Source organism: Tachyglossus aculeatus, chromosome 22, assembly GCF_015852505.1.
Source record: "Tachyglossus aculeatus isolate mTacAcu1 chromosome 22, mTacAcu1.pri, whole genome shotgun sequence".
In the NCBI taxonomy this organism is placed as follows: domain Eukaryota; kingdom Metazoa; phylum Chordata; class Mammalia; order Monotremata; family Tachyglossidae; genus Tachyglossus; species Tachyglossus aculeatus.
The window spans coordinates 25,676,691-25,700,623 of record NC_052087.1 but is presented as its reverse complement, the minus strand read 5'-3'; the positions used below and the strand labels follow the sequence as shown (position 1 = coordinate 25,700,623).

General features: G+C 41.9%; 1 protein-coding gene across 1 annotated transcript in view; it reads right to left on the bottom strand.

Annotated features, from left to right (window-relative positions):
• Positions 1 to 23,933, bottom strand: part of TTC17 (tetratricopeptide repeat domain 17) — an 85,072-nt gene that overhangs the window by 26,938 nt on the left and 34,201 nt on the right. Inside the window, exons 9-16 of the mRNA XM_038765218.1 lie at positions 22,387 to 22,547; positions 21,542 to 21,654; positions 19,875 to 20,021; positions 19,352 to 19,467; positions 19,013 to 19,178; positions 18,257 to 18,334; positions 17,873 to 18,097; positions 14,999 to 15,185 (exon numbers count right to left, since the gene is read on the bottom strand). Coding sequence (XP_038621146.1) covers positions 14,999 to 15,185; positions 17,873 to 18,097; positions 18,257 to 18,334; positions 19,013 to 19,178; positions 19,352 to 19,467; positions 19,875 to 20,021; positions 21,542 to 21,654; positions 22,387 to 22,547 — 1,193 coding nt within the window. The remainder of the gene's footprint in view (positions 1 to 14,998; positions 15,186 to 17,872; positions 18,098 to 18,256; positions 18,335 to 19,012; positions 19,179 to 19,351; positions 19,468 to 19,874; positions 20,022 to 21,541; positions 21,655 to 22,386; positions 22,548 to 23,933) is intronic.

The window sequence follows — 23,933 nt, the reverse complement described above, 5'->3', positions numbered from 1 at the left end:
TTAAATGCTTCCAGATACTTTTCACTGTGATGAGCAAGGGCACCAGTGCTTAGCACATGGTAAGCGCTTAACAAATGCCATCATTATTATTATTATTAGTGATTCTTGGGATGACAGTACTACCCACTGGAGAACTTCAGCCACAGCAATTCAATAACACGAAACCATTCAAGAGCAATATCACACAAGGTGAGGAGGTTCAGCTCCTCAGGAAACAAGAAATCCAACAGACAACAGAAACTTTACTATTTCTGACCATACTTGCTGAGTGTGCTAAATACTTGACAAACATTCGCGGTCATGAATTCTATTACTGGCTCATCCACTGCCTTGCTGGGTGACCTTGAACAAGCTTACTGACCTTTCTCTGCCTAGTTATTTCATCTGCAAGGGGGTGGGGTAGGACAGAGATAAATTATTGACCTAAATTTCTTGGGGAGCACTTCCAATGAAATACAGAGACTCCCACTCTGGCAGGGAATGGGGTTTCAGAAGGACTTAGAAATAAAATGAGAAACCCCTGCTGGCAATATTGGTTCTTTAGAAATGGAGATGCAAACACTCCACTCCCAGGACTGTTCCTGCACAGCTGGTGGGGCAGAAAGGACAAAGGAATTTATTTTGACCAAAGGAAAGGTCACCTTAGATCCATTCGCCGACAGCAATTATTGGCAAGGTTCCTTTTGTAGGATTTTAGGGAACCGACTGCTCATATAAAAATGCAGCTTTAAGGTCGAAAATGGGCCAGGTGAAATTTTAGCAAACTTGGGATGACATGTTCACCCCCCTTAGTGACGTAAATGAGAAACCCTAAGGAAAAAAAAAATCCATGATGCCGAACACCTCTTCTATGACCTTGAGCTGGATTTAATTCCTGATCTCTGTTGTAGCAGAGGCGGCAGCAGATATACCAAGACCAACTAGGATGTTTAACCAACTGTTTGTACAAATACCCAGCCTCTTCCGAAGGCCACGGCATGGCAAGCAGGACATAACAAGTGACAATTAATGGAGAACTGCTCTGGGCAACTACTGGGTGGCAGGCAGTAGCCAGCTTAATGGCAATTGTGTGATCATCTCAGATCAGGGGTTGTGATACCAAGAGAATTTAGAGAACGCTTTTAGTTTTTTAGAGTGCTTTCACTTCAACAACTTAATTTGTCCTTGAAACATTCCTGAGAGGTAGAGACAAATACCATTATTTTTCTTCCCCCTTTCCATTATGGGGAAATTGAAGGATCCAGGGAAATGGTGGCTAAGTGGATTCTGGGAATCGGGAGACCTGCGTCCTAGTACTGGTTCTGCCTGTGGTTGGCTAACACAGGTGAGGTCCACACATGTACTCTGCACCTATGACCACCTATTCAGCCGTTGCCCTCCGTGATTCGGCAGGAGCATCATTGGCACGGATAAAAGAGTTCAAATCACCCGTGTGAGTGGCGACCTACTGCATCAACCTCCTCGCAGACCTCCCTGCCTCCAGCCTCTCCAGCCAATATTTAACCTGGCTGTTCAGATCCCTTTTCCCCCAACACCTTTCTTCGTACATCTCCCCACTCCGTAAAAACATCCACCGGTTGCCCATTCCTCTCCAGACCAAGCAGAAACTATGCGCTCTAAAGCACTTTGTCAGCTCTCGTCCCCTCATTTATCCTTGCTCCTCTCCCATTACACCGCAGCTCACTTGAGCTTTCCCACCATCTGTGTTCTGCACAGTGGAAGCATTCAATACACTACCGAGTGATTAATTGAAGCCACTAGCACAATAATTCCTCTTCTGAATTTTGAAATCTCTCCTGAAATCTCAGAACACAGACTCATCCATCTCTCCTTCACGGTGACTTCATCATCCAGCCATGGTAGCTCTAGATGTAGAACCCACGACTGCCAGAAATGTACATTTTCAATTAGGCCATGTGCCTTCCATTGCGCCAAAACCAATACCATAAACCCTCAATTCAAACTGAATGAAAAGTTAAGGCCTACAAGACTATTTTCTTTCTTTATCCTTCAGTGAGAAATAAAGAAAGTGGATAAAGCTTGGGCCTGGGAATCAGAAGGTCATGGATTCTAATTCTGGCTTCACCACTTGTCTTCTGTGTGACCTTAGGCAAGTCGTTTTACTTCTCCGTGCCGCAGTTACCTCATCTGTAAAATGGGGATTGACACTGTGAGCCCTACACGGGGAAGGGACTGTGTCCAATCCAATTTGCCTCTATCTACCGCAGCACTTGGTACGGTGCTGGCACGTAGTAAGTGCTTAACAAATACCATAACTATTATTATTGAACTGAAGTTTCTGAACTCTGTCTCACCTCAGCACCTAGTTTGAAAATCTTGGAAAAATCTAAAACTGCTAAACCAGGACTGCCACCAGGTCTACCGCACTTGCCTAAGACTGCTAAGTCCTACACACCAACGGTAATTTTTCAGACAGCTGGTCAGAGAGAAGGATAATCAGTAGTAGAAGCAGTGCTTAATCACCGCTTATTGGGTGCAGAGTCCTACACTAAGCAAATACACCAGTGGGAATTAGACATGGTTCATTCATTCATGCAATCAATCGTATTTATTGAGCACTGACTGTGTGCACAGCACTGTACTAAGTGCTTGGAAAATACAATTTGACAACAGAATGGTTCTGGTCCCTTACAACTCCTATGAAAGGCAGCAAGGCCTTCAGACAAGTCAAGAAGTAAATGCAACTGGAACATCTTCGTCAACCTAACTAGAAACCTAGCTCTCCAGATCCACCACTTGTTTGCCGTGTGACTTTGGACAAGTCACATAACTACTCTGTGCCTCAGTTACCTCATCTGTAAAATGGAGATTAAGTCTGTGAGCCCCATGCGGGACGTGGACTGCGTCCAACCTGATTAGTGTGTATCTACCTGCCCAGTGTCCGGCACGTAGTAAACGCTTGACAAATATTGAAAAAGGAAACAAAAAACCAACTCTCATACCCTTCCCATCTCATATCATTACCTTGATGTAGAAAAATGTACTAACTTACATTTACTACCAGGATTTTAGGGGTGCTTGATTTTGATTGAGACGGTTCCAAGAATAATTGTGGTGTTTGTTAAGCGCGTAGTAAGTGATGGGGTAGATACAATAATTAGGCTCCCAGGTATTGAATCCCCATTCTGCAGATGAGGGAACCGAGGCACAGAAAAAGTCACATTGCTGATGAGCGACAGAGCCACGATTAGAACTCAGGTCCTCTGACTCTCAGGTCTGTGTTCTTTCCACTAGGCAACACTGCCTTTCGGTGTTCCCTCCTGGTTCTCCTTTGAAGGAGTCAGGCTACAAGGGCGGCACAATGACAGTTAGATAGCCCAAATATTCAAACTTTATTTCCTACCTTGGGATTTAAAATTTCGCCTTCCAAAACTGCACTGAAACATGTTCTCTACAAGCAACCTAGTTTTCATTTTTCAAGACTTTGGACCAGAAAGACAAGAGACAGGAGAATTTACTGCTTTAACCTCAACAGTAGCTTTCTTCTTCACTAGCCTTAATAAGTGGTGCTTTGCACATAATAAGCACTTAACAAATACCATCGTTATTATTATTAAGTAGACAGAAGTTTACAGTGTTGCAGGAGCAAATCAGAGGGCTTTGCTCAGCATCGGTTGTCTCATCAGATATCCTTCCTTCTTGCTCTTCCCTCTGAAATATGATTGGTTCTTATTGTTCATGCTCATGACTGGATACTTGTGAGATGACTGTTAGAAAAGTGCTGACTGACAGCTAATGAAGTTTAACAGCTTTGCAAAAGAAACAATTACAGGGATAATTTAGGCTACAAATTCAGACGGTTTAAAAAGGGAACTGAACCATAAAGGGAAGGAACAGAAAGTGACTTAAATCTTCCCCTGCAGAACCACAGCCTAAATGTAACCAGAACTGAATTCATGTACTACTAGGACTAAGAATGAAACTGACCAGTGGCATTTTATTCAAATGCTGGAAAGTTTTGGAATTTTTAAAGTTCCTTACCAAGAACACTTAATAGTGGGATAAAAGTCCCAGGGAAAAAATCTATACACCATTCTCCCCCACCAACCAATCACTGTGAGCCCAATGTTGGGTAGGGACTGTCTCTAAATGTTGCAAACTTGTACTTCCCAAGCGCTTAGTACAGTGCTTTGCACACAGTAAGCGCTCAATAAATACGATTGATTGATTAAGTGCTTACTGTGTGCAGAACACTGTACTAAGCACTTGGGAGAGTACAAAAAACCAGAGTTGGTAGGCACGGTCCCTGCCCACAATGAGCTTATAGCCTAGAGGGGGAGACAGACATTAATATAAATAAATTATGGGCTATGCACATTAATACTATGGGCCTGGGAATTGGAAATCCACTAATTCCAGGACTGAAGAAATAAAAGCCAAAACCAAAACCAAGTGAAACAAGTTCAACTTTTCCACAGAGTCTAAAGGCACCAAGTCAACCAGTTGCTGTATACTTACAATGTATATGGGGCATTAATTCTTAATAACAACTTCATGCCCCCAAAAGGAATTCATTCCAAAATGGAGGTCTCAGAATGCACTGCCTATTTCCCACAAGACACAGACTTGATTTTTCACACGTGTTTACGATTCTATCCAAAAATTTTACACTGAAAGAGGGACACAGAGCAGAATTCCTTCCCGTCACCCCACCTTTAAATAAAATCAGTTAAAGAACAAAACCAGTGGCAACCCAAGTTACAAGCAGCTCGTTCAATAATTAATGATGCTGGGGGGAGGGTCTACTTATAATAAACACAATTTCTCTCTGCTCTATCCCTCCCCTCCTCATCCTTCACTGGCCACCAGAAGAACTTGTCCTTTATGACGTGGGTAAAGAAACCACAGCAAGCTCCCTGTGCTGTCTGGGAATGGAGCCCAAATTCAAGAGAATGACATCTAAATTTAACTCTCCAACCCCGTCAGCAGATAAGGAACTACAGAACGCGATTAGTGGTGCCTTTCATCGGCCACCCTGGTGTCACATATAGAGCAGGAGGGGAGAGCTGAATTGGGGCCTGAATTTCAATCAACTCCCCAAAAGTTCTTCTTAAAGGAGCTAAAGGAGGGAGATGTGTGTCCGAACGAGGGGAAGACAAGTCTCAAAGATGGAACGGGATGCGCATGCCGCGATTTACTTACCAAATGCATCGGCAGCAACAGACACCGTAAAATTTGAAAGACTGGATTTTCAGCAGTTTACTTTTCTAGTTAGCAGAGAAAGATTGAAACTGTCTGGCAGTCTATCAGGTGTGTTATCCTGGGTGACCATCAGAAGAATCATCTGAAAATCACAACGTATTTGAGGTTGCATAGCTCAGCTTCTGCTTTATGTGAGTGGATCATCTCTCTTCTCCCCAAGGCAATGACTACAAATCATGGCCACCATCATTCTGCGGGTCCAGGTTAAACAGAACAAAACTGCTGGCATGCTTTCTCTAAAACGCTGCTGGTTAGAGCGGCTTTCTACTAATTAGAACATTTCTTCATGTTCAAAAATGCTATTATTAACTCACGAACTCATTCTCATCCTATACATTTCTAAAGCCAAGTCAAAACAAGCTCTTCCTTCTGCCTTATTTACATTAAATGGTTCACTAATAGGGGGCCTTTTAGCATACACTGCAAGGCTAACTCTGACTCTATGGCTCACAATATAAGAAGTTGTTCAGGATCAGCAGAATGGAATACCAACAGCCTAACAAAAATTGGCCATGTTCTTTTAGAGAATATTATTTCACATTTTAATGAATGACTGTGTTCTCCAAACTCAAAGAAGGATCTGACCCATAGTACGAAGGGAAGAAATTAGGTGTTTACGGTATGGTGGTTGAAACCTTCATTTACCTCAGGGATCACTTCTCCTAAATCCAGTCAGGATGGGATGTAAAAAGCATCATATTTTAAGAATTTGTCCCTCCTCAAAAATTTTAGTATCAAAACTAGTATCTCCCAGGCAGGCTAATGAAATCTTCATTGATAAACTTACACTGAAAACTGAGAAATGATTAATAAATTAAATAAGAAAAAAATATAAGCCATCGTTTTCTTTAACCGAGAGCAACAGGTGACGCAGCTAAGAAATGACTGCTAATAGGCAAGCGAGAACCAATATGATCACAAGCAGTGATGAGACACGGTAACCGCTGTTGAGCTAGAAAGCCTAATGAAGCTCTATTACCCCAGAAAAGAGGCACAAGGGACACAATAGTACTATACAGATTATCAAGAACCCTTTCCCCCCTTTCTCTCCACCTCTGAGGATTCCTTCACCTTTCATGGACCTATGTTGCTAAGGCTAAATTCAATCATGTGCAGGGCACTGCATTAAGTGCCTGGGGGAGTACAACACAATAGACACATTTCCTGTCCACAATGAGCTTACAGTCACACACATGGACCATAGTCCAACCTGATGAGCTTGTGTGTCCCCTGGTTTTTAGTGAAGTGCCTGGCACATAGTAAGCGCTTAACAAACACTATTAACAACCCCCTCCCCCAAAAAAACCACCCAAGAGCTCATCCTTGGGGGTCAGCATTCAATTTCTGCTGTTTCTCTCTGCCATTAACATGGATTACCTCTTGAGTAAGTCTACAGGACTGACAACATACATTGAGCTATTTAAGTAGAGGATGGGAGCCATTCTGAAGTCTTAAACTTCTGTGGCAGCACTGTTAAGCATAGGTGGAATTAGGATTAACTCTTCCTGGAGCCCAGCCAGGGAATCTCTGCAGAAATTCAACGGGATGACACAAATGGAGTGGGAGAGAGCAAAAGAGTGGAGCTGGTGTGCTCTCAAACACTTTAAATATTTTGGGTTTCAACTAGAGGGATTTTCCGCTATGAAAGACAGCATAGACAAGAACAGCCAGTCTTGGCTGTTAAGGTTTCATTCTCCAACTAGTTGGGATTTCTGTGTTAAAAGCAGCATAAAGACATAAACCCACTGTAGGAAAACCATGACCACCTCAGCTTCAAGATCAATGAAAATTCTTGTTAGGATCCTGGATCCTTCACTGGAGGATCTGAAGGCAAAAAGTATAAAACGATTGGATTCTGTCAAACTGCTGACAGTGCATCCTCTCCCAACTGCATTTCTGCGTTTCTTCAGTTAGGTAGCACGCAATGCTGGAACTTCAGCTGTCCGTGAAAACACTGCAAGGTCACTTTTTGTTCTGGCATCAGTGTACTGACCTCTCATTTATTCCTTTGAACAACAGTGGGGAAGGAGTTAGGAGAGAGTAACTACCTGGCAAGTGAGGTGTGCACTTGAAACTTGTCTTCTTCCACACACTAGTTCATTAAGAAAGTGACCCCACTGCAGTACATTTCAATTTACCTGAGATGCTGAGTTGGCACTAGTTTCCTGAAGCTGGACAATTTTTATGGTTTAGAAATTCAATACATAATGACCTTGAACTTGAGGAAATCAAAACGAGGAGGTTATTGTAAACAGATTTTCAAATTGTTCCCTTGATTAAAAATCTCTCTCCCAACAAATGATTTATGCAATGCTTCTGAGGATGGGCCATCTGACTCCAGAACTAGACTTAAGGTACATTGAAGTGAGGATTGAGGCATGTCCTCCCCTCCACTGTCTCTCTCTTCCCCACCCCAATGTTTGCAAGATTTCAACTAAAGTGTGTGTGAGAAGATGCTATGGAGAATATCCCTTCTTTTTAATAGAGAACACCACTGTGTTTTCCCCGGGGAGCTGATCAGGGTGATAAAACACAAAGAGTTATGGATGAGACAAAGTAAAAGAAAGTAACTGTTCTGGGAGGTGAGGCAATTCAAAACTGTACAATCCAAGGGCTGAAAGGGGCCCGAGATGTCATTTAGTCCACAATTTTGTTTCCATTAAATAGGGTAGGGTTTGGTTCCTTAGCCACTGTATAAAACTCCTGGCCTCTCTCTGGCAGGCAGATGGAATCAAATTACACCAAGTTCCCCTATAACGTGAAGATTGCTTCTTTGCAAAACCTCATTTCAATAAAAACTTGTTTTGTACTACTTACCTCTTCTACTGAGGTACACATGTGCACAAGCAGTTTTTTCGACAACTCATTATGTCGAGCCCCAAACAAGCTTGCATTGCTGAAAGACTGTTCCCTAACAGTGCTCTATCTAAAATGCATATTGAAAATTTCCCTTGTGGCACAATGGAATGTATCTGCTTAGGCAGTAACTGCCACGAGGCCAATTACCTAAAATAAATAATTTTTTAGGCAAAGAAGAAAAGGGCTAATAACAGGATAGTATTCAAGCGGTCCTTACCGCTTTACAGAAAAGGAGAACTGGAAGTATTGAGAACAAGGGATTCAAAAATGTCAGATAGGGTGGATTAATCCATTCTGCTCTGCATACAGTAAGCAGTCAATAAGTAGAACTGAATGAATACTCTCCTGACTACTTAGTACACTGCTCTGAATACAGTAAGCGCACAATACCACCGAATCAATCAATCGTATTTATTGAGCGCTTACTGTGAGCAGTGCACTGTACTAAATGCTTGGGAAGTACAAGTTGGCAACATATAGCGACAGTCCCTACCCCACAGTGGGCTCACAGTCTATAATCAAATGATTGTAGAGTTTGTGTGACATGGGCTGCAACTTCTCTTTTCTGCGGTGGCATTCCTAATGCTAAAAGAATCACTCAATGCAAAATGCCACATATCTTGCCGGCTGTGGGTGAGATTCTTATCACTGTGAGGATGCTTTCAGATCACTGATTCAGAAGCAAAACTCCCAATTTAGTATCAGCGGGCAAAAGCTAGTATAATATTGTCTAATGGACAGAACACAGGTCTGGGTTCTGAGAGATCTGGTTCCTGGTTTACACTGGGCCACTTAGTGTATTCCTTCAGGCAAGTGATTTTACCTCTCTGTGACTTGCTTTTCCAGCAGTAAAATGGGGAAGCCTCTTTCTTTATACAGGTTTTCTGAAGACAAGGGAGATTCACGGAAACGTTTGGAGATTTCAGGAGAAACGCTGCTCCAGAAATCCAAAGTCACGGACTATCTGAAGAGTTACCTCCCGTTGACTGGGTTCAGACCCACGCAGAGTATCAAAGCTGTACTTCCTCCAAAGAGACGGACACTCTGATGTTAAAGTGTCAACAAAAAGCCGAAATAGGAAAATACACACGCAAGATATTACCTATTAAAAAGCAAATGATGTTTTCTTCTCTAGTAGCAAAGAATAGAGAAAGAAAAGACCCTTAACTACACATAGTGAATGCCAGATATACCACGAGAGGGCACCAGAAACCTAGTTTTTTTTTCCGCTGTGCACATTTGCTTTATGGTGCAAGCTATTTAGGAAACACAGAAAGTGAGAAGAACAATACTTAGGCTAACTAATTCAGAAGACAGAAGGCAAAGAAACAACGTTACAGAAGGAGATTAGATCTGTGTAGACGCTATGCTGTAAATACAGAAACGCTGCACTACGAGAACGTAGTTTACTGAAATGCACATACGGCAGAAACAAACCATCGGAACACTGGACCAGAGAACAAGGGCATGACTCAATACTTGTACAGTTTAGATGTGAAAGCGAATGTGAATAAAACACAGTAAAGTCCATGGAGTGTACAAGCGTCACAGGACCATCGTGGACTGTAAAATCTAAGGTGTGCACAAACGTACACAAATAAATTAGAAGCCCTTGCATAAAGGAGTTAATATTTTATCAACCTAGAAAATCTGGCCCATTTAGAAAAATGAGTCTATATTCATTCAATCGTATTTATTGAGCGCTTACTATGTGCAAAGCACTGTTCTAAGCGCTGGGGGGATACAAGGTGATCAGGTTGTCCCACATGGGGCTCACAGTCTTCATCCCCATTTTACAGATGAGGTCACTGAGTCTATAGCTTTATAAAAGGCAGTGAGGCCAAGGGAACAAAGGAAAGGGTGGAAATTGGCACTGTAACTTTCAGAACTGGCTTTCTATGTGGTGTCATCTTGGGCCCCGCTACAAAGTCTGCTATCCCCTAGTTGCAAAACACTCTCCCTTCCTTAACCAATGTGAGAATGATGTGCTGAAACAGAGTTGGAGAAAGCGAGGAGAATTAATGTAACGGTGAACCTTGGAAACCTCGTGTGCTCTGTAACTGGACATAAATATACCGCTTGGGAAAACCCCTACAGTTTAAAGGGGCGGTTATCGGGGCTTTCAAATCAAAGATGAACTGGTTCTTCTAGACTGTGAGCCCACTGTTGGGTAGGGACCGTCTCTATATGTTGCCAACTTGTACTTCCCAAGTGCTTAGTACAGTGCTCTGCACACAGTAAGCGCTCAGTAAATATGACTGAATGAATGAATAGTTGAACAATAATGAGAGGTTCCAGTTGCATTTAATGCTGCTTTGAAAGGGGTCAGTTGAGGAGATATAGGATCGGCGAGGAGAGCTAGTAGGGGTTGTGAAAACCAACCTGCCAAGCAAATTCAAAAATGCCATCATAAACAAGTCACCTGTTTTTATAAAGCATCTGTACCTGGATTGAAAGTTCTGCCCTGTTGGGGGCAAATCATTTAAGCTAAGTCTAATTTTAGTAACCAACGTAAATGGGCCCTACGTTCCCTAAAAGAAAAAAAGAGCTGTAAAGCTTTCTCTGGCATACACATCCTAAAAGCACTAATAGCTGGTTTACTATCGGGCATTTACAATTTTCTTCCAAGCTTGCGAGACACGGTAGGATATACACGGGTACTAAAAGGCTTGTCCCTAGCCAAGGGAACAAAGAAGAACCAGATGCACTGGAAGCCCAAATTATTTGGAACGCACAGGACAGACGCAGTGTTCTGGAAGGCTGAGTCTGTTGATATCAGAACAGTAAGGCTGCTAAGTTTAGCATGCCGGCTGCCCTACTAATGGAGCTGCGGGACTCTGCTGTTAACTTAGGGCAGTTGCTAAATTTAGTGCTACTGCTGGTCTAATATCAATGCTGTGGGAACCCTCGGGGTTATTTTAGGTCAGTCCCAGTCCCTGGAGTTAGTTCCTGGGAAAACCCCTGACCCTGGATGGCTCCAGTGCTTAGAGCAGTGCTTGGCACTTAGTAAACGCTTAACAAATACCATTATTATTATTACTAAGTCCTCACAGGGGCTATCATAGACCTGTAGATTAACCCCATTAAGGTTGTGGCTAATCAAATAATTAAACTCCATGAGTCCAAGGAAGCTAAGTTGTCTGACATGTGCCACCTGATATATTTTTTTTCCTGTAACTGAAGGAAACTGCAAGAGTTCATACTGAAGCAGAGCACCAGAACCTATTGTTTGACACTTCTTGGGCAACAAAATAGACCCCGAAAGTCTACTGGGAGCTGGAAAATCTTGTACTAACTGGAGCGGACTTTGATGATCCTCTAACACCAGAAACTATTGTTTAACACTTCTTAGGAAACAAAATAGACCCCGAAAGTCTACTGGGAGCTGGAAAATCTTGTACTAACTGGAGCAGACTTTGATGATCCTCTAACACCAGAAACTATTGTTTAACACTTCTTAGGCAACAAAATAGACCCCGAAAGTCTACTGGGAGCTGGAAAATCTTGTACCAACTGGAGCAGACTTTGATGATCCCCTAAATCCTACCTATTTCTAAACAGATTTAAAGTATATTTGTACATACACAAAGGGCTTTATCTGTGAGTATTTTGTTTCGTCTTGCAGTACATTAATCTTTCTAGGCAACTATTCATTCATTATGGTTCAAATGTCCTGTTTTTAAACACTTTTCAAATATTACACTAAAAGCTCCATTAGCATGCAAGTTTCTAGAAGGCAGGAAGCGTACCAATTATCTTTTAGCATATGCTCTCAAAAAATTAGTAAAGTGCTCTACACGAAGTAGGTAGCCAGTAAGTATGAACATTGTACGGTATGCAGCATGGATTCTGAATGTCCAGAATATTATGGGAAACATGAGGATTCCCACTTATGGTGTATGGAGAGGCTGTATTTCATGACACACTTTTTACCCAGTAGAGCAAAGTGCCTTTGACCCTGATTATATATCCAAGTATATAAAATTATACAGTAAAACCTTATGTAACATACAACTGCAATTTTGGGAAAACATATATTGAAATGCCAAGCTTAAAGAGTCATTGAATCAGAAAATGGCAGATTTGGATGGGGACACACCCACCCCCACACACTCCCATCCCACCAAAAGGAAAATCTGTTTTTCCCAAAACAGGTGATGTCCCTCTAGTCCTTGTCGACAGGTCTGTGTGACTCTTCCACTGCTGTGCGTGAGCACACACCACTATCAAGGCTCTCCCTGTGTGCGGACGTACTTACCAGCTAGTGCTGCTACAACAGAAAGCCTAACACAAATTGTTTGAAAAATGACTTTCTAAATGGGCCTCCAAACTTTTTCTTTTGTTCCAAATCTTAAACTCCAATCTGCCTGCTCCATAGTTATTCCTTTCCTGGAGAAAAAAACAAAGAAACAAACAAAACAAAAACAAAAACCTCCCTCTTTCATAGTAATTCAAGTACCAGACTCCAAAGACAGCTGAATAATCAGCTCTTTCAGGATGTATTATTTGTTCTGTTTTTCAAATATTTTTAGTAGTGAATTCTGAGGACTAATTTTGACTACCTGTCTTCTAATTACAACCAGACGTGTAATGGTCAGACCTGTACCACAAAATATCAGAGGTCTTGCTAATTTGGTGGAGGGTTTTGGAAAAACAAGGCTAAGTATAATCTCCTCAAATGAAAAACTATCAAAATACTATTCCAATCTGCCGGTCCAGCGACAAATTTTGTGTACAGCAGTACCAACTTCATGCAACAGTGGTCAATTGTAGAGGAAATATAAGCACTAGAATCATAGACACAACTGTAGCAGTTTATAAGCCAGGAGAAACACTTCAGCCAAGCTTTTCATTACGAGGTACAGTAGGATGCTACAGTTGAGCTTTTAAGTAGGAAGATCAGTAGTATATTGGCAATACAGTTGGCCTTCTCCCCCCATCCCCACAACCTTCCCAGAAATATTTTAGGTAGCCCATGGCTAAGAGGTTTAATTAATACGCTAAGTCATCTCAAGCAAAAAAACCAAAAGACTACGGGTTCAAATTCACAAAAGGCCTACTGTGAAAGCAGCTTATCTTAATGAACTCCAAACTGTCCCCTTAAAAAAGATCTGACTTGTATTCTCCTGGCCTAAGTATGGTCTTAGTGCAAGTGCTGGAAATAAGACTTGCATAAAGAGAAATCATCTAGTTTTAAAAACACGCCCCATAATTTAACACTTTCCAAACTGGGAACTACAAGAAGAGCTATAAGAAGAGAGTGAAGGACTAAATCTCCAGTGCTCTCTCAATCACTACTTGGCAAAGGCATCAACTAACTTGTTTTCCTCTCTAAGATCTATTTGCCACAGGCAAACAGCTTTTAAAAAAGGGGTTGCTGATGTGGGCAGTGGAGCTCACAGAAAAGTTACATAATGAAACATTTTGAGAACTATCCCAACAGAAATCCTCTCCAAACAACTCATTGTTGTTATATGGCAACAACATTACTGCCCAATTCCACTGTCTACCTTTGGGCTCTGAGTACACTGCAGGTAAAACCTGTTGTGCACTGTCACAACTGCAAAGTTCTCGGGAACACCTCTGCGAAGAAATATGAGACAAAAGCATTTCCCTCCTTGACGTGAAACTTCTTTGAGGATTGAAATTCGAATTAAAAGCACCCGTAAATATCCTCTGGCTGAGATTCTTGAAAAAGAGTTGCCATACGCATTCAAGGCCCCTCTTTCCAGGAAGAGCAAGATAATAGATAGCAAGCTTAGAAACTACAGAAAATAGTACAAGAAGTTCAGTGCAGGAGAGAACAACTATCTACAAGGCTGCTTTGAGGCATCTTACAATTTTTTTTAGCACCCGGGTCAAGTGTTCTTAGGATCCCCAGAAGGGCCCATGCCCTATAATTTGACTCTTTAGGGCTCTAAATCCTAAGAATTGATAAACATCATTTTTTTCTTTATCCACCAATCTGCAATTATTTAAAATCACCAGCTTCAGTATGAAAGCACACAAAAAGTCTCTCTTCACCTGTCTACACAGCAATAAATGGAAGACCTAAAGCGCTTAGTACAGTACTCTGAATACAGTAAGCGCTCAGTAAATACCATTGAATGAATGATTCAGTGAAAAATATTTGTGTGCATAGTATATATTTACACACATTTCATGGGTCACTTTTTGGCTCTTGGGCTCTTCAACAGCTTTCCGTATGACACTCAATTATTCTGAGTATTCCATCTGTAAATATTCTAGTGTACTTCGGGGCAGGGATGATGTCTACCAACACTTTTATTGCACTTTCCCTACTGCTTAGTGTGTGGCACACACTAAGTGCTCAATAAGTACCACTGATTGATTATGTCTGCCTTCCCTATTAACAGCAGAAATTTCTTGTGGGCAGGGGACTGACTTACACTTTTACACCTTGCCAAATGCTTAGAACGGTGCATTACATTTAGAGGATGCTCAAATTAATACTACTACATTTCAAATAGTCACACAAACCTCCAAATCAACAAGTAGGGGAGAACTCACGGATATTCGCAAGAGCAGATAAAGCCCCACACCCAATCCATTTATAACAGATTCCAAAGTGTCATACCGCCTTATCCTCCACAAACGCATGTTTGGGTAAAAATCAGTACATGCATTCATTTTCAGCTGTGAAACCAGGCAGTTCAATGACACGCAACAATTTTCTCTATGGTCTGCCTAGGTAGATCTTCAGAAGGTAGAATTATACAAGAGGCATTATGAACAAATACGGGGGCTCTGTTGCCATTCAGGGCTCATCGTGACTTTCCTTTGTCATGATGTAATGCTCATTATGAGGCAGACCTTTAGTCTCTAAACACCCAAAAGCCTTGTAGTCGGGGAACACTCCAGATTATTTTTCTGCCAGCTCTCAGTAGCTGCTTACCACTGCAAACAGAAGAGGTGATGTTGTACAGAAAAGGGTAAAACTGCATACAGCGGATCAATTTCAGGCTCTTCTCACACTCCGGGCATTTGGTCGTCAAATCCAGAGCCTGCCTGAAGGCCGTAAGTGCTCCGCTGATGTTCTTCAGAGCAAGATAGGCATTCCCGAGGCTCAAAAAGGTCAGGGGCTACAAAGAGAAAAGGCAATCACATGTCAGGGAAACGTCCCAAATTTAGCAGTGAAACAAAGCTCCAAAATCTATGCAGCTCCCAAGTGCTGCAACCAGTTCTTGCCCATGGATAAGTCTTGTCGCCAAATCGTTATTCTACTGTTATTGGATACGCCTAGAATGCACAGTGTAAATTCATTCATTCATTCAATCGTATTTACTGAGCGATTACTGTGTGCAGAGCACTGTAATAAGCGCTTGGGAAGTCGGCAACATATAGAGACGGTCCCTACCCAACAACGGGCTCACAGTCTAGAAGGGGGAGACAGACAACAAAACAGAACGTGGAGACAGGTGTCAAAACCGTCAGAATAAATAGAATTATAGCTATATGCACATCATTAATAAAATAAATTGAGTAGTAAATACGCACAAGTAAAATAGAGTAATAAATCTGTACAAATATATACAAGTGCTGTGGGAAGGGGAAGGAGGCAGGGCGGGGGGCGATGGGAAGAGGAGGGGGGGCTCAGTCTGGGAAGGCCTCCTGGAGGAGGTGAGCTCTCAGTTGTGCTTTGAAGGGAGGTGAGCTAAATGAAACTGCTTTTAATTTGCTGCTAATGCTTCCTTAATTTTGACCCTTCAACTGGTTTTCACTGTGCAAAATGTATTCTTATACCATCACCCGCACTCTTAAATTTATACCGAATCCTACGGCAGAGGACCTCTGTCTGTTTATGCTCAATCAATCAATCAATCGTATTTATTGAGCGCTTACTGTGTGCAGAGCACTGTACTAAGCGCTCAATCCTTACAATACCGCTGAATAGAAGGCACTGATTTCAAGCTCTCTAAAACTCCATATTTGCAGGTGTGAGAAAACATGCACAGAGATCAAAGGGAAGGTAGAGCAGCACCAAAAGACACTCATTAATGAGTTAATTTCATTAGACTGTCCAAGATAAATAGATAGTATCAAAATGGAGAGTTCCTGAAAGAATACATAATTTAATTATAACCTGTTCACTACCCACACTCCCTCCATGCCCTCTATTTACTCTCTTGCCCAAACAGTAATTTAATTAGGACAAAAATTCAATGTGAAAACAGAATTGTGCTTTAATTGTTACTCGTGTTTACAGTACTAAACTGACACGTTCACTCATTGCTGTTAGCTTGTTAGAAATGTCTCATTTTGAGGAACCAGGGCATGAGAAGCAGTATGGCTTAGTGGAAAGATCATGGGCTTAGGAGTTGGGGGACTTGAGTTCTAATCCTGGCTCCGCCACTTGTCTGCTGTGTGACCCTGGGCAAATCACAACTTCTCTGTGCCTCGGTTACTTCATCTGTAAAATGGGGATTAAAAGTGTGAGCCCCCCGTGGGATAACCTGATTATCTTTTATCTACCCCAGCACTTAGAGCCAGTGCTTGGCACATAGTAAACGCTTAAACACCATAATAATAATAATTATTATTTAGTGCAGCAATTTCCTTATGGTCAGAATGACCATTCTAATAGTGTACAGGGCGGCCTATTTTCTTTATTAAATGAGCTTTTGTGTTCACAGAGGGTCTGAGCCGTATCAAAAAAGTATTAAAAAGACCTCACAATAAAATGTAACTTTTCCCTGGAATCCCAAAGAAGTGATTTCAATAAAATACTAATTTATACATGACCAAAGCCACCAATTCTTTACTTGATTTGGCTATTGTAAACCTGTTTCCATTTTGTTTTTAGTAGATTTCTCCTTAATTCTTTTCCACACTCTCGAGAATTATCAGGGAACTCAAGAGTTTAGTGTAGTTCCTTAGTCCCAGGCAGGACACCTGAGGTTTTATGGTGATCTCCTACCCAACTACTCTCAGTTTTCCCCCTAACACAAGTTTTCACTAACCTTTTTGGCTAGAACACTGAGGACGAATTAGGAAATATTTTAACACCAACACACATCAGGATAAAAAAGCAATGTGAGGTCAGGAGATACGGTCGTTCGCATGCATACTATAATGTGAGATTTTCTTAACGCAGGTTTGTCAAGAACATTACACCATTATCGAAGAACTAGCTAAAGCCAGGCCTTCCGTATTTTCAAGGCTATAGTTCATTCAAGCCAGAACTCTTCAGATTCTTCAGGCACTAGCCTTTCCAACTGTGTAACTATACACCCACTAATTTTCTAAGGGAAGCCATGCAATATTTTTGCATCTGTGGCAGATTTAACCGGCTGCTAGTGCTAAAATGAAAAAATACCTCCCACTACCAAAGTACACTTTTGCTAAAATGAAAAAATACCTCCCACTACCAAAGTACACTTTTTGTCATTTGTTGGATTAGTAAGAATAAAGATGTCGAGAAAAATAAGCTTAACATTCAACCAAAAAATTACAGATGGATCCACGTTATGGCAGGTTAGAAAGCAATTCAAATTTCAAAATCGGGAGGTTAGAGTTTCATAATCCCAGAGGTCATGTCTTTTTTTAAGTTTGAGTTTCTAGAAAAAGGAAATGCCTAGGACAGTAACTTCCACAGGTAATGAAAATTTGAAAAAGGGAAACAAATGATCAAGCACGCTAATTTTCATAAAGAAACACAAAATTCCCATAAAGAGGCATCTCCTGGAGAAAAAAAATACAACACAGGGCCAACAGTTGGGAAATTCAGTCTTCATGCTATTACGCTGAGAAAGACCATTGAATGTCTTACTTCAGAGCTATTAATCGTCAGAGCCTGGAGTAGCAGTTTGCTGGCATCAAGGTGTAGACCGTAGTGAATCAGAAGGTTGGCCAAGTTGACAAGAGGAATATCCTGGTACTGGTGTGGGGCTAAATTCAATGCTCTTTGAAGACAAGCAATGGCAAATGTGCTATTTCCTAATGCCCGCCAATACAGTCCGGCCTCATTGAGCATGATCCAGAACAGGTCATTTGGCTGAAAAAAATATATACAGAAGACCCCAATTACTATATAAAAAAGAACACCCCACTCACAATGGGATTAAAATAAATCCAATTTGACTTTCAGTTTACATGGCCTAATGTTTCAGGCCTGATTCATAATGCCCAAGGAGACCCAGAATCCCCAACTCACCTTTTTGATTGAGTGAAACAAGAGTGTCCCTATTTCTTCTTCTGTGACAGTGTGGTTGTTGATACGGGAAAACAGAATCTGAAAAGAATGAAAATGCCTTATCTAGGAACAGCAGGGAAAAGGTTTCATTTTGAGGTTTTCTATGAAAATTTGTTGCCACATTCCAGAGAACGGGCCTTACTGGAATACTTTGAGTTCTTGGAGAAAAGTCAAGTTGTCGATAAGATAGTTGCAGGAAGTCAAAATTTCCCACTGTACAACAACTCCCTGGTAGGTAAGAGTTGGGAAATGAGAGGTAAGTAGTTCCCTTGGCATGCAAGTATTGCTAGTGAGGATAACCTGTAAGTAACTCAGGGGGTTTCTTGGGGGTTATATCTGGCTTAACCCAGATGCACTCTTGATGAACGGCATTGACAACCTAGTTCACAAGTGAGTGGGAAATTATATGGAAGATCAGAATCTGAAATAGCTGAATTGATTCAAAAAAAATTCTGCTGCCTTCCCTGGATAAAATAAGAGAGTTGAAGTCCTCAGCCTGACTGCTTTTTACTACCTAAATAGTTCTAACAGTAGAAAAAAGGTCACCATATCCAGGACGAGATCACAATCTTTAAAATTTTACAGCAGTGAAATGTAATCAGCATGGACAAGCTACGCTGGGGACTATCTCCTGCCAGTTCTCTGCTCTGCGGAAGACAGCGTCCTTCGTAAAAAGGCATCCCGAATAGACTGATTATCCATCAAAGGGCATCTTACATGTCGTGCATGGTCATCTGGCATCTTGAACTTCAGATCCAGGTGGCTATTTAATTCTTTGACTAAGAAGTACAGAGTTTCATTGTTCTGGAGGTCAGTTATGGAAGAGCAATCCGGTGTGCTGGGCTCTCCTGAAAGCTCTTGCTCATTAATAGTCGTATGGACCCTGGTATAAGAAAATGAAAGAAAATTCACAATGCCAAAGTTGGGACTTGAGATGCCACCTGTCTTCTTTTCAAGGCTAAGTAAGGTGGGTGACCCCAAACAAGTCATAAATTGTAACAGCCATAAAAGATGTAGATTAACTGGTCTTGTTTTACCAAATCCATCAGGACTTGCCTGAGTCCTCTGTTTTCTGGAGGCAGGAAATACGTTGGCAATTCCTCAGCCTGGGGAACTGTGGGATAGTTTTCTGCACAGTCTGTTCTTTTAGGCCACAGGATATGCTGTTTGTCCTGAATGATGAAAGAGAGCTATTTTAGGTAAGTTTAGGTTGTAGCACTCTCTTCCTGAAGAGCAACCTTAACCAGACAATCCAAGGACCTATGTTAATAACATTTTAACAAATGTGAGGCCATATCTTTTTAGACAATACCCCAGTGTGGGTTTTGCAAAGGCCAAAGATCATGAAGGTGAAGCTCTGGGTTTTCTGATTGGGACCCTGTTACCCCAGTCAATCAGGCCATCAGGAAGTCTGGAGGACCCAAAGTTAAAATCATAGTATTCTAAGACCCAAAAAAGAAGTTCATGGAAACTGGTTCACGACTCTTAGAGTTTATATGACTATACATGGTGAATGATCCTTGCTTTAAGAGAGCTCCACTTTTTGAAAAGCATTTTCTCCCCTCCCCATTCAACTTACCCTATAAGCATCAGATTCCATGCCCCAGATCCAGACAACAGAACGAGCTACAGGGGAAGACTGCAAGGAATGGTTGAGCTCGCTCTGATTTGCTTGAACATCCAAATTCACAGATGTCATAGTGGAAGTTGATGAATCTTCGCCGAACTGGTCAACGAAAGAAGAGATCTCATCAAAGCCAAGTTGGAGATCTTTATGTAACATCATACAAGAATGAAAATATAAGGGGGCAATATGGAAACAGCAGGAAGTCAGAAAGTCAAAGGAAACACATCTACGACCCAAAAGAGGAAACACAGTAGACTTATTTGAAAATGTCTGCTACTTAAATCATTCAATAGTATTCATTAGGCACTGTGTGCAGAGCACTATATTAAACATTTGAAAAAGTACAAGACAATAGTGTTGGTTGACACTATTGTATGCTCATGAGGAGCTTACAGTTTAGAGGGGGAGAGGCAATAACACAATAAATGCCAAGAGAGCAAGGCAGTTTAAAATCATCAATATTATTTCCTGAGAACTTACTATGTGCAGAGCACTGTAATAAACACCTTGGGAAAATATAATACAAGAGCTGGCAGACACGTTCCCAGTGTAGAAGGGAAATACCAAAACATAAATAAATATCAAATATAGACTAGCCATCTCTCATCCATGTACAGGGAATAAAGAAATCCTACGAATGATATCTCCTGAGAGTATGATGAGAATTACAAATAATGATAATGATATTTACCTTCCCTCCCTTTCTCTGCCAAAGCTTTTTTTTAGATCCCGTAACTAGCTGAAGGGGCTATTCTGGTTCTCCTTCCTTCCCATTTCCTCTCTACTTCCAAAATGGTACAAACTCGCACCGAAACTACGGCTCTGGTGATGGACTATAACAGGAGTAAGGGCAGTTTTTAAGTTGAAAATAATGACGGAAGCTGTTGTTGCACTGAGGTCTTACCTGCAAAAACCTCTTTCACCCTACCCTCTCCTCTCTCAATTCATAAGGGGCACCGGGACTCCCTGTTTACTGAATGAGGTGCAAGAAGTTAGATCTAAGCAATGGAGCGGGGGCAGTCTGACTCAAGTTGAGGTAAGGTTCTTGAAAATGTCTCTAGAAGACTACCTGAGTGGTAATGACAGAGATTATAAATCACAGGAGCTGGTTAATGAGATGACGACTCAGATGCCAAATAGGTGTCATTTCTCATTGCCAAGTTCATTCATTCAATCGTATTTACTGAGTGCTTACTGTGTGCAGAGCACTGTACTAAGCATTCACTGCCAAGAGGTTAAATGTGAATTCTGGACGATTACCGGGGGGGGCGGGGGCATGGAGCCATTCTACCTTCAAATGTGGAAGAGGAACCAATCAATTCCAATTCACGCTCAGAATTCAAACCAACAGAGTACAGAAATATACATCAGTTGGTCTGACAGACTGATGTTCACTGTAAACTTCAATTATCTGAACCTAGTGATATCTTAAGTGACTAAGGTCCAATCATATCTGCTTCATAATTTTCTGCAGCTGTTCAAACTGGACCCAGAATGTACCCAAACAGACAAAGCAGCCTGGAGGCCGCAAGTACCAACTTGTTAAAAAAAAAAAAAAACCCAAAACACACACACTTGAATAGAGTCAAGAGCAGCAGAGCGCACTGAAAAAAATGTACCTGAACACGGTCGACGTTTTCAAATATATCTCCACGATGATAGCGCACAGGCTGGTCCCACTGGCAGTGTAAATTGCGCTGTTGGTTACCCAGACGGCAGATTTGATGATTTCCTGGAATGCCAGAGGAAGACCACAAATAATGGGAAGAGTCAGCATCCAGAAGAAAGGAGAACTTTCTGGGCTGCAGAGTATTTGGAAGCCAAGCTGTTTGTTTAACTAACTCTTGGAAAGATACCTTAAATGTATCTGTCTATTCTTGAACTCAGTCGTTGCGTTTGTTGTACAAAACCAACTCAGAAATGCCCAGTCCAGCACGTACATCACACAGCAGGAGCCCTGACTGCATTAGAGAGGCCTGATGCAGTTTTCCAGAGGATCTGATTTTTGGTTTTCAAGGAGATCTCTCAAGGGTAACTGGAAGCCTCCCGATGGGGAACCCAATGGACTCATCCGTTGCACGGATCTTTTGAGCTAATGAGCTTTACGACCGCATAGTAACGATTGTGGTATTTGTCAAGTGCTTACTTACCATGTGCCAGGCACGGTAAAAAGCTCTGGGTAGACACAGGACACTCAAGTTAGGGAAAGTCCCTGCCCCATTCGGGGCTCACAGTCTGAGGGGGAGGGAGAACGGGTAATTTAATCCCCATTTCCCAGATGAGGAAACTGAAGCCAGAGACCTTAAGTGACTCGCCCAAGGTCACTGAGCAGGCAAGCGACAGAGCTGGGATTAGAACCCGGGTCTCCTGACCCCCAGGCCCCACTGTCTTTCCACGAAAGCCATGTTCCTTCTGCGTGGAAATCATGGAACAAAACCCTTGCTCGGCTGGAACCGAGGCTTACCTAATTGTGCCTCTTTGGCCACCTGGGTCTCGTGGATGATGTTTCTCAGAATTTGCTCCTCCTGAATTAGCTTGTGCTTCTCCAGGATCTCCTGCTGCCTCAGGTAATGGTCATGCTGCTTCTGATACTCCTTCAGCTCATTCAGGGTGCGCTGGAGGGATCTTAATTTTCATACCGGGAAAGAGTTACACGACTTTAAAAATGTTTCTATTTCTATCAAATATGTGTAGTTTCTGATCCCAAGCAACAGCCTACATTCTCTTCATCTATTTGAATTTTTAACACTTGTTCTATGTTAAAATTTCTATGGTAATGGAAAGCTAAAACAGATGCCACCACTAACAGTTCTGAGCAGTAATATTGGGATGGAGGAGGATTCCTGCAATAAACATAACACTGTTTACATTAAATATTGTGCTAGGCTTTGCAGATGGCGCATATTTTAATGCTGCCTTGGAAATGCTTCTTCAGTACCATTAGGTCCACAAAAAATAATCTGCTCTATTTACAAAATTTGCAGCAGCTCTATCTACACTGGCCAATGTCCTACGCTCCCCCTAGTTTCCATTATTAAAATTCTACTGGCCTCTTTGTTACCAGGTTAATTACACTCCAGCAGCTAATTACCAAACAGTTCAGTGCTCCCTGCCAACAGATTCCCATGAAGGCCAGACAAAAACTACTAGAAAGGAAGAATATGACATTTATTTACATGGCTGTATAGACTATTCATTAAAAACCCAGATTATCAGTCGCTGTCCTGAAAATAATAATAATAGTAACGATGGTATTTGTTAAGCTCTTACTATGTGCAAAGCACACTGTTCTAAGCGCTGGGGGGATACAAGGTGATCAGGTTGTCCCACGTGGGGCTCACACTCTTAATCCTTATTTTACAGATGAGGTAACTGAGGCCCAGAGAAGTGACTTGCCCAAAGTCACCAGCTGACAAGTGGCGGAACCAGGATTAGAACCCATGACCTCTGACTCCCAAGCCTGTGCTCTTTCCACTGAGCCACGCTGTTTCTCCAAATGAGATAAGAGCCTTTCCAACAACACTCGGACGGACCCCTTGAGTTTAAGAACATGTTCCGGAGGAGGCTACCTCATCAGCGAGCATCATTTCACAGGGCAAGTTCGGAGAACAGTAAGGAAGCAGTTTCAGCTTCTACTTCGGCACGGCTCTCTGCCAATCTAACCAAGCTCTGACTTGCCATACCCACCTCCACCCCTCCAATCTGTTTCCAGCAAAAGTGGCTTCCTCAGCAGGGAGAATAATTATGCCGAATTGCACAGAGGTTTAGAGCTTAAGCTGACTCAGGAAGATCTCTTACATTTCCCATGGCATATAAGAACCCAGGACTGGAAGCCTAGTGGCTAACTATTTGTGCTGTTTATTCCTCACTTCCAAAAATTCTACTAGCTTGAAAAGCAGAGGCCAGGTTTTTCCCTTGGGCATATTAGTCAATTATTCCCAGTAAAGCAATCAGAACCTATAATCCACTAAAATGTACGCACCTCGAGGGGTATTTACTAACTATTGTACT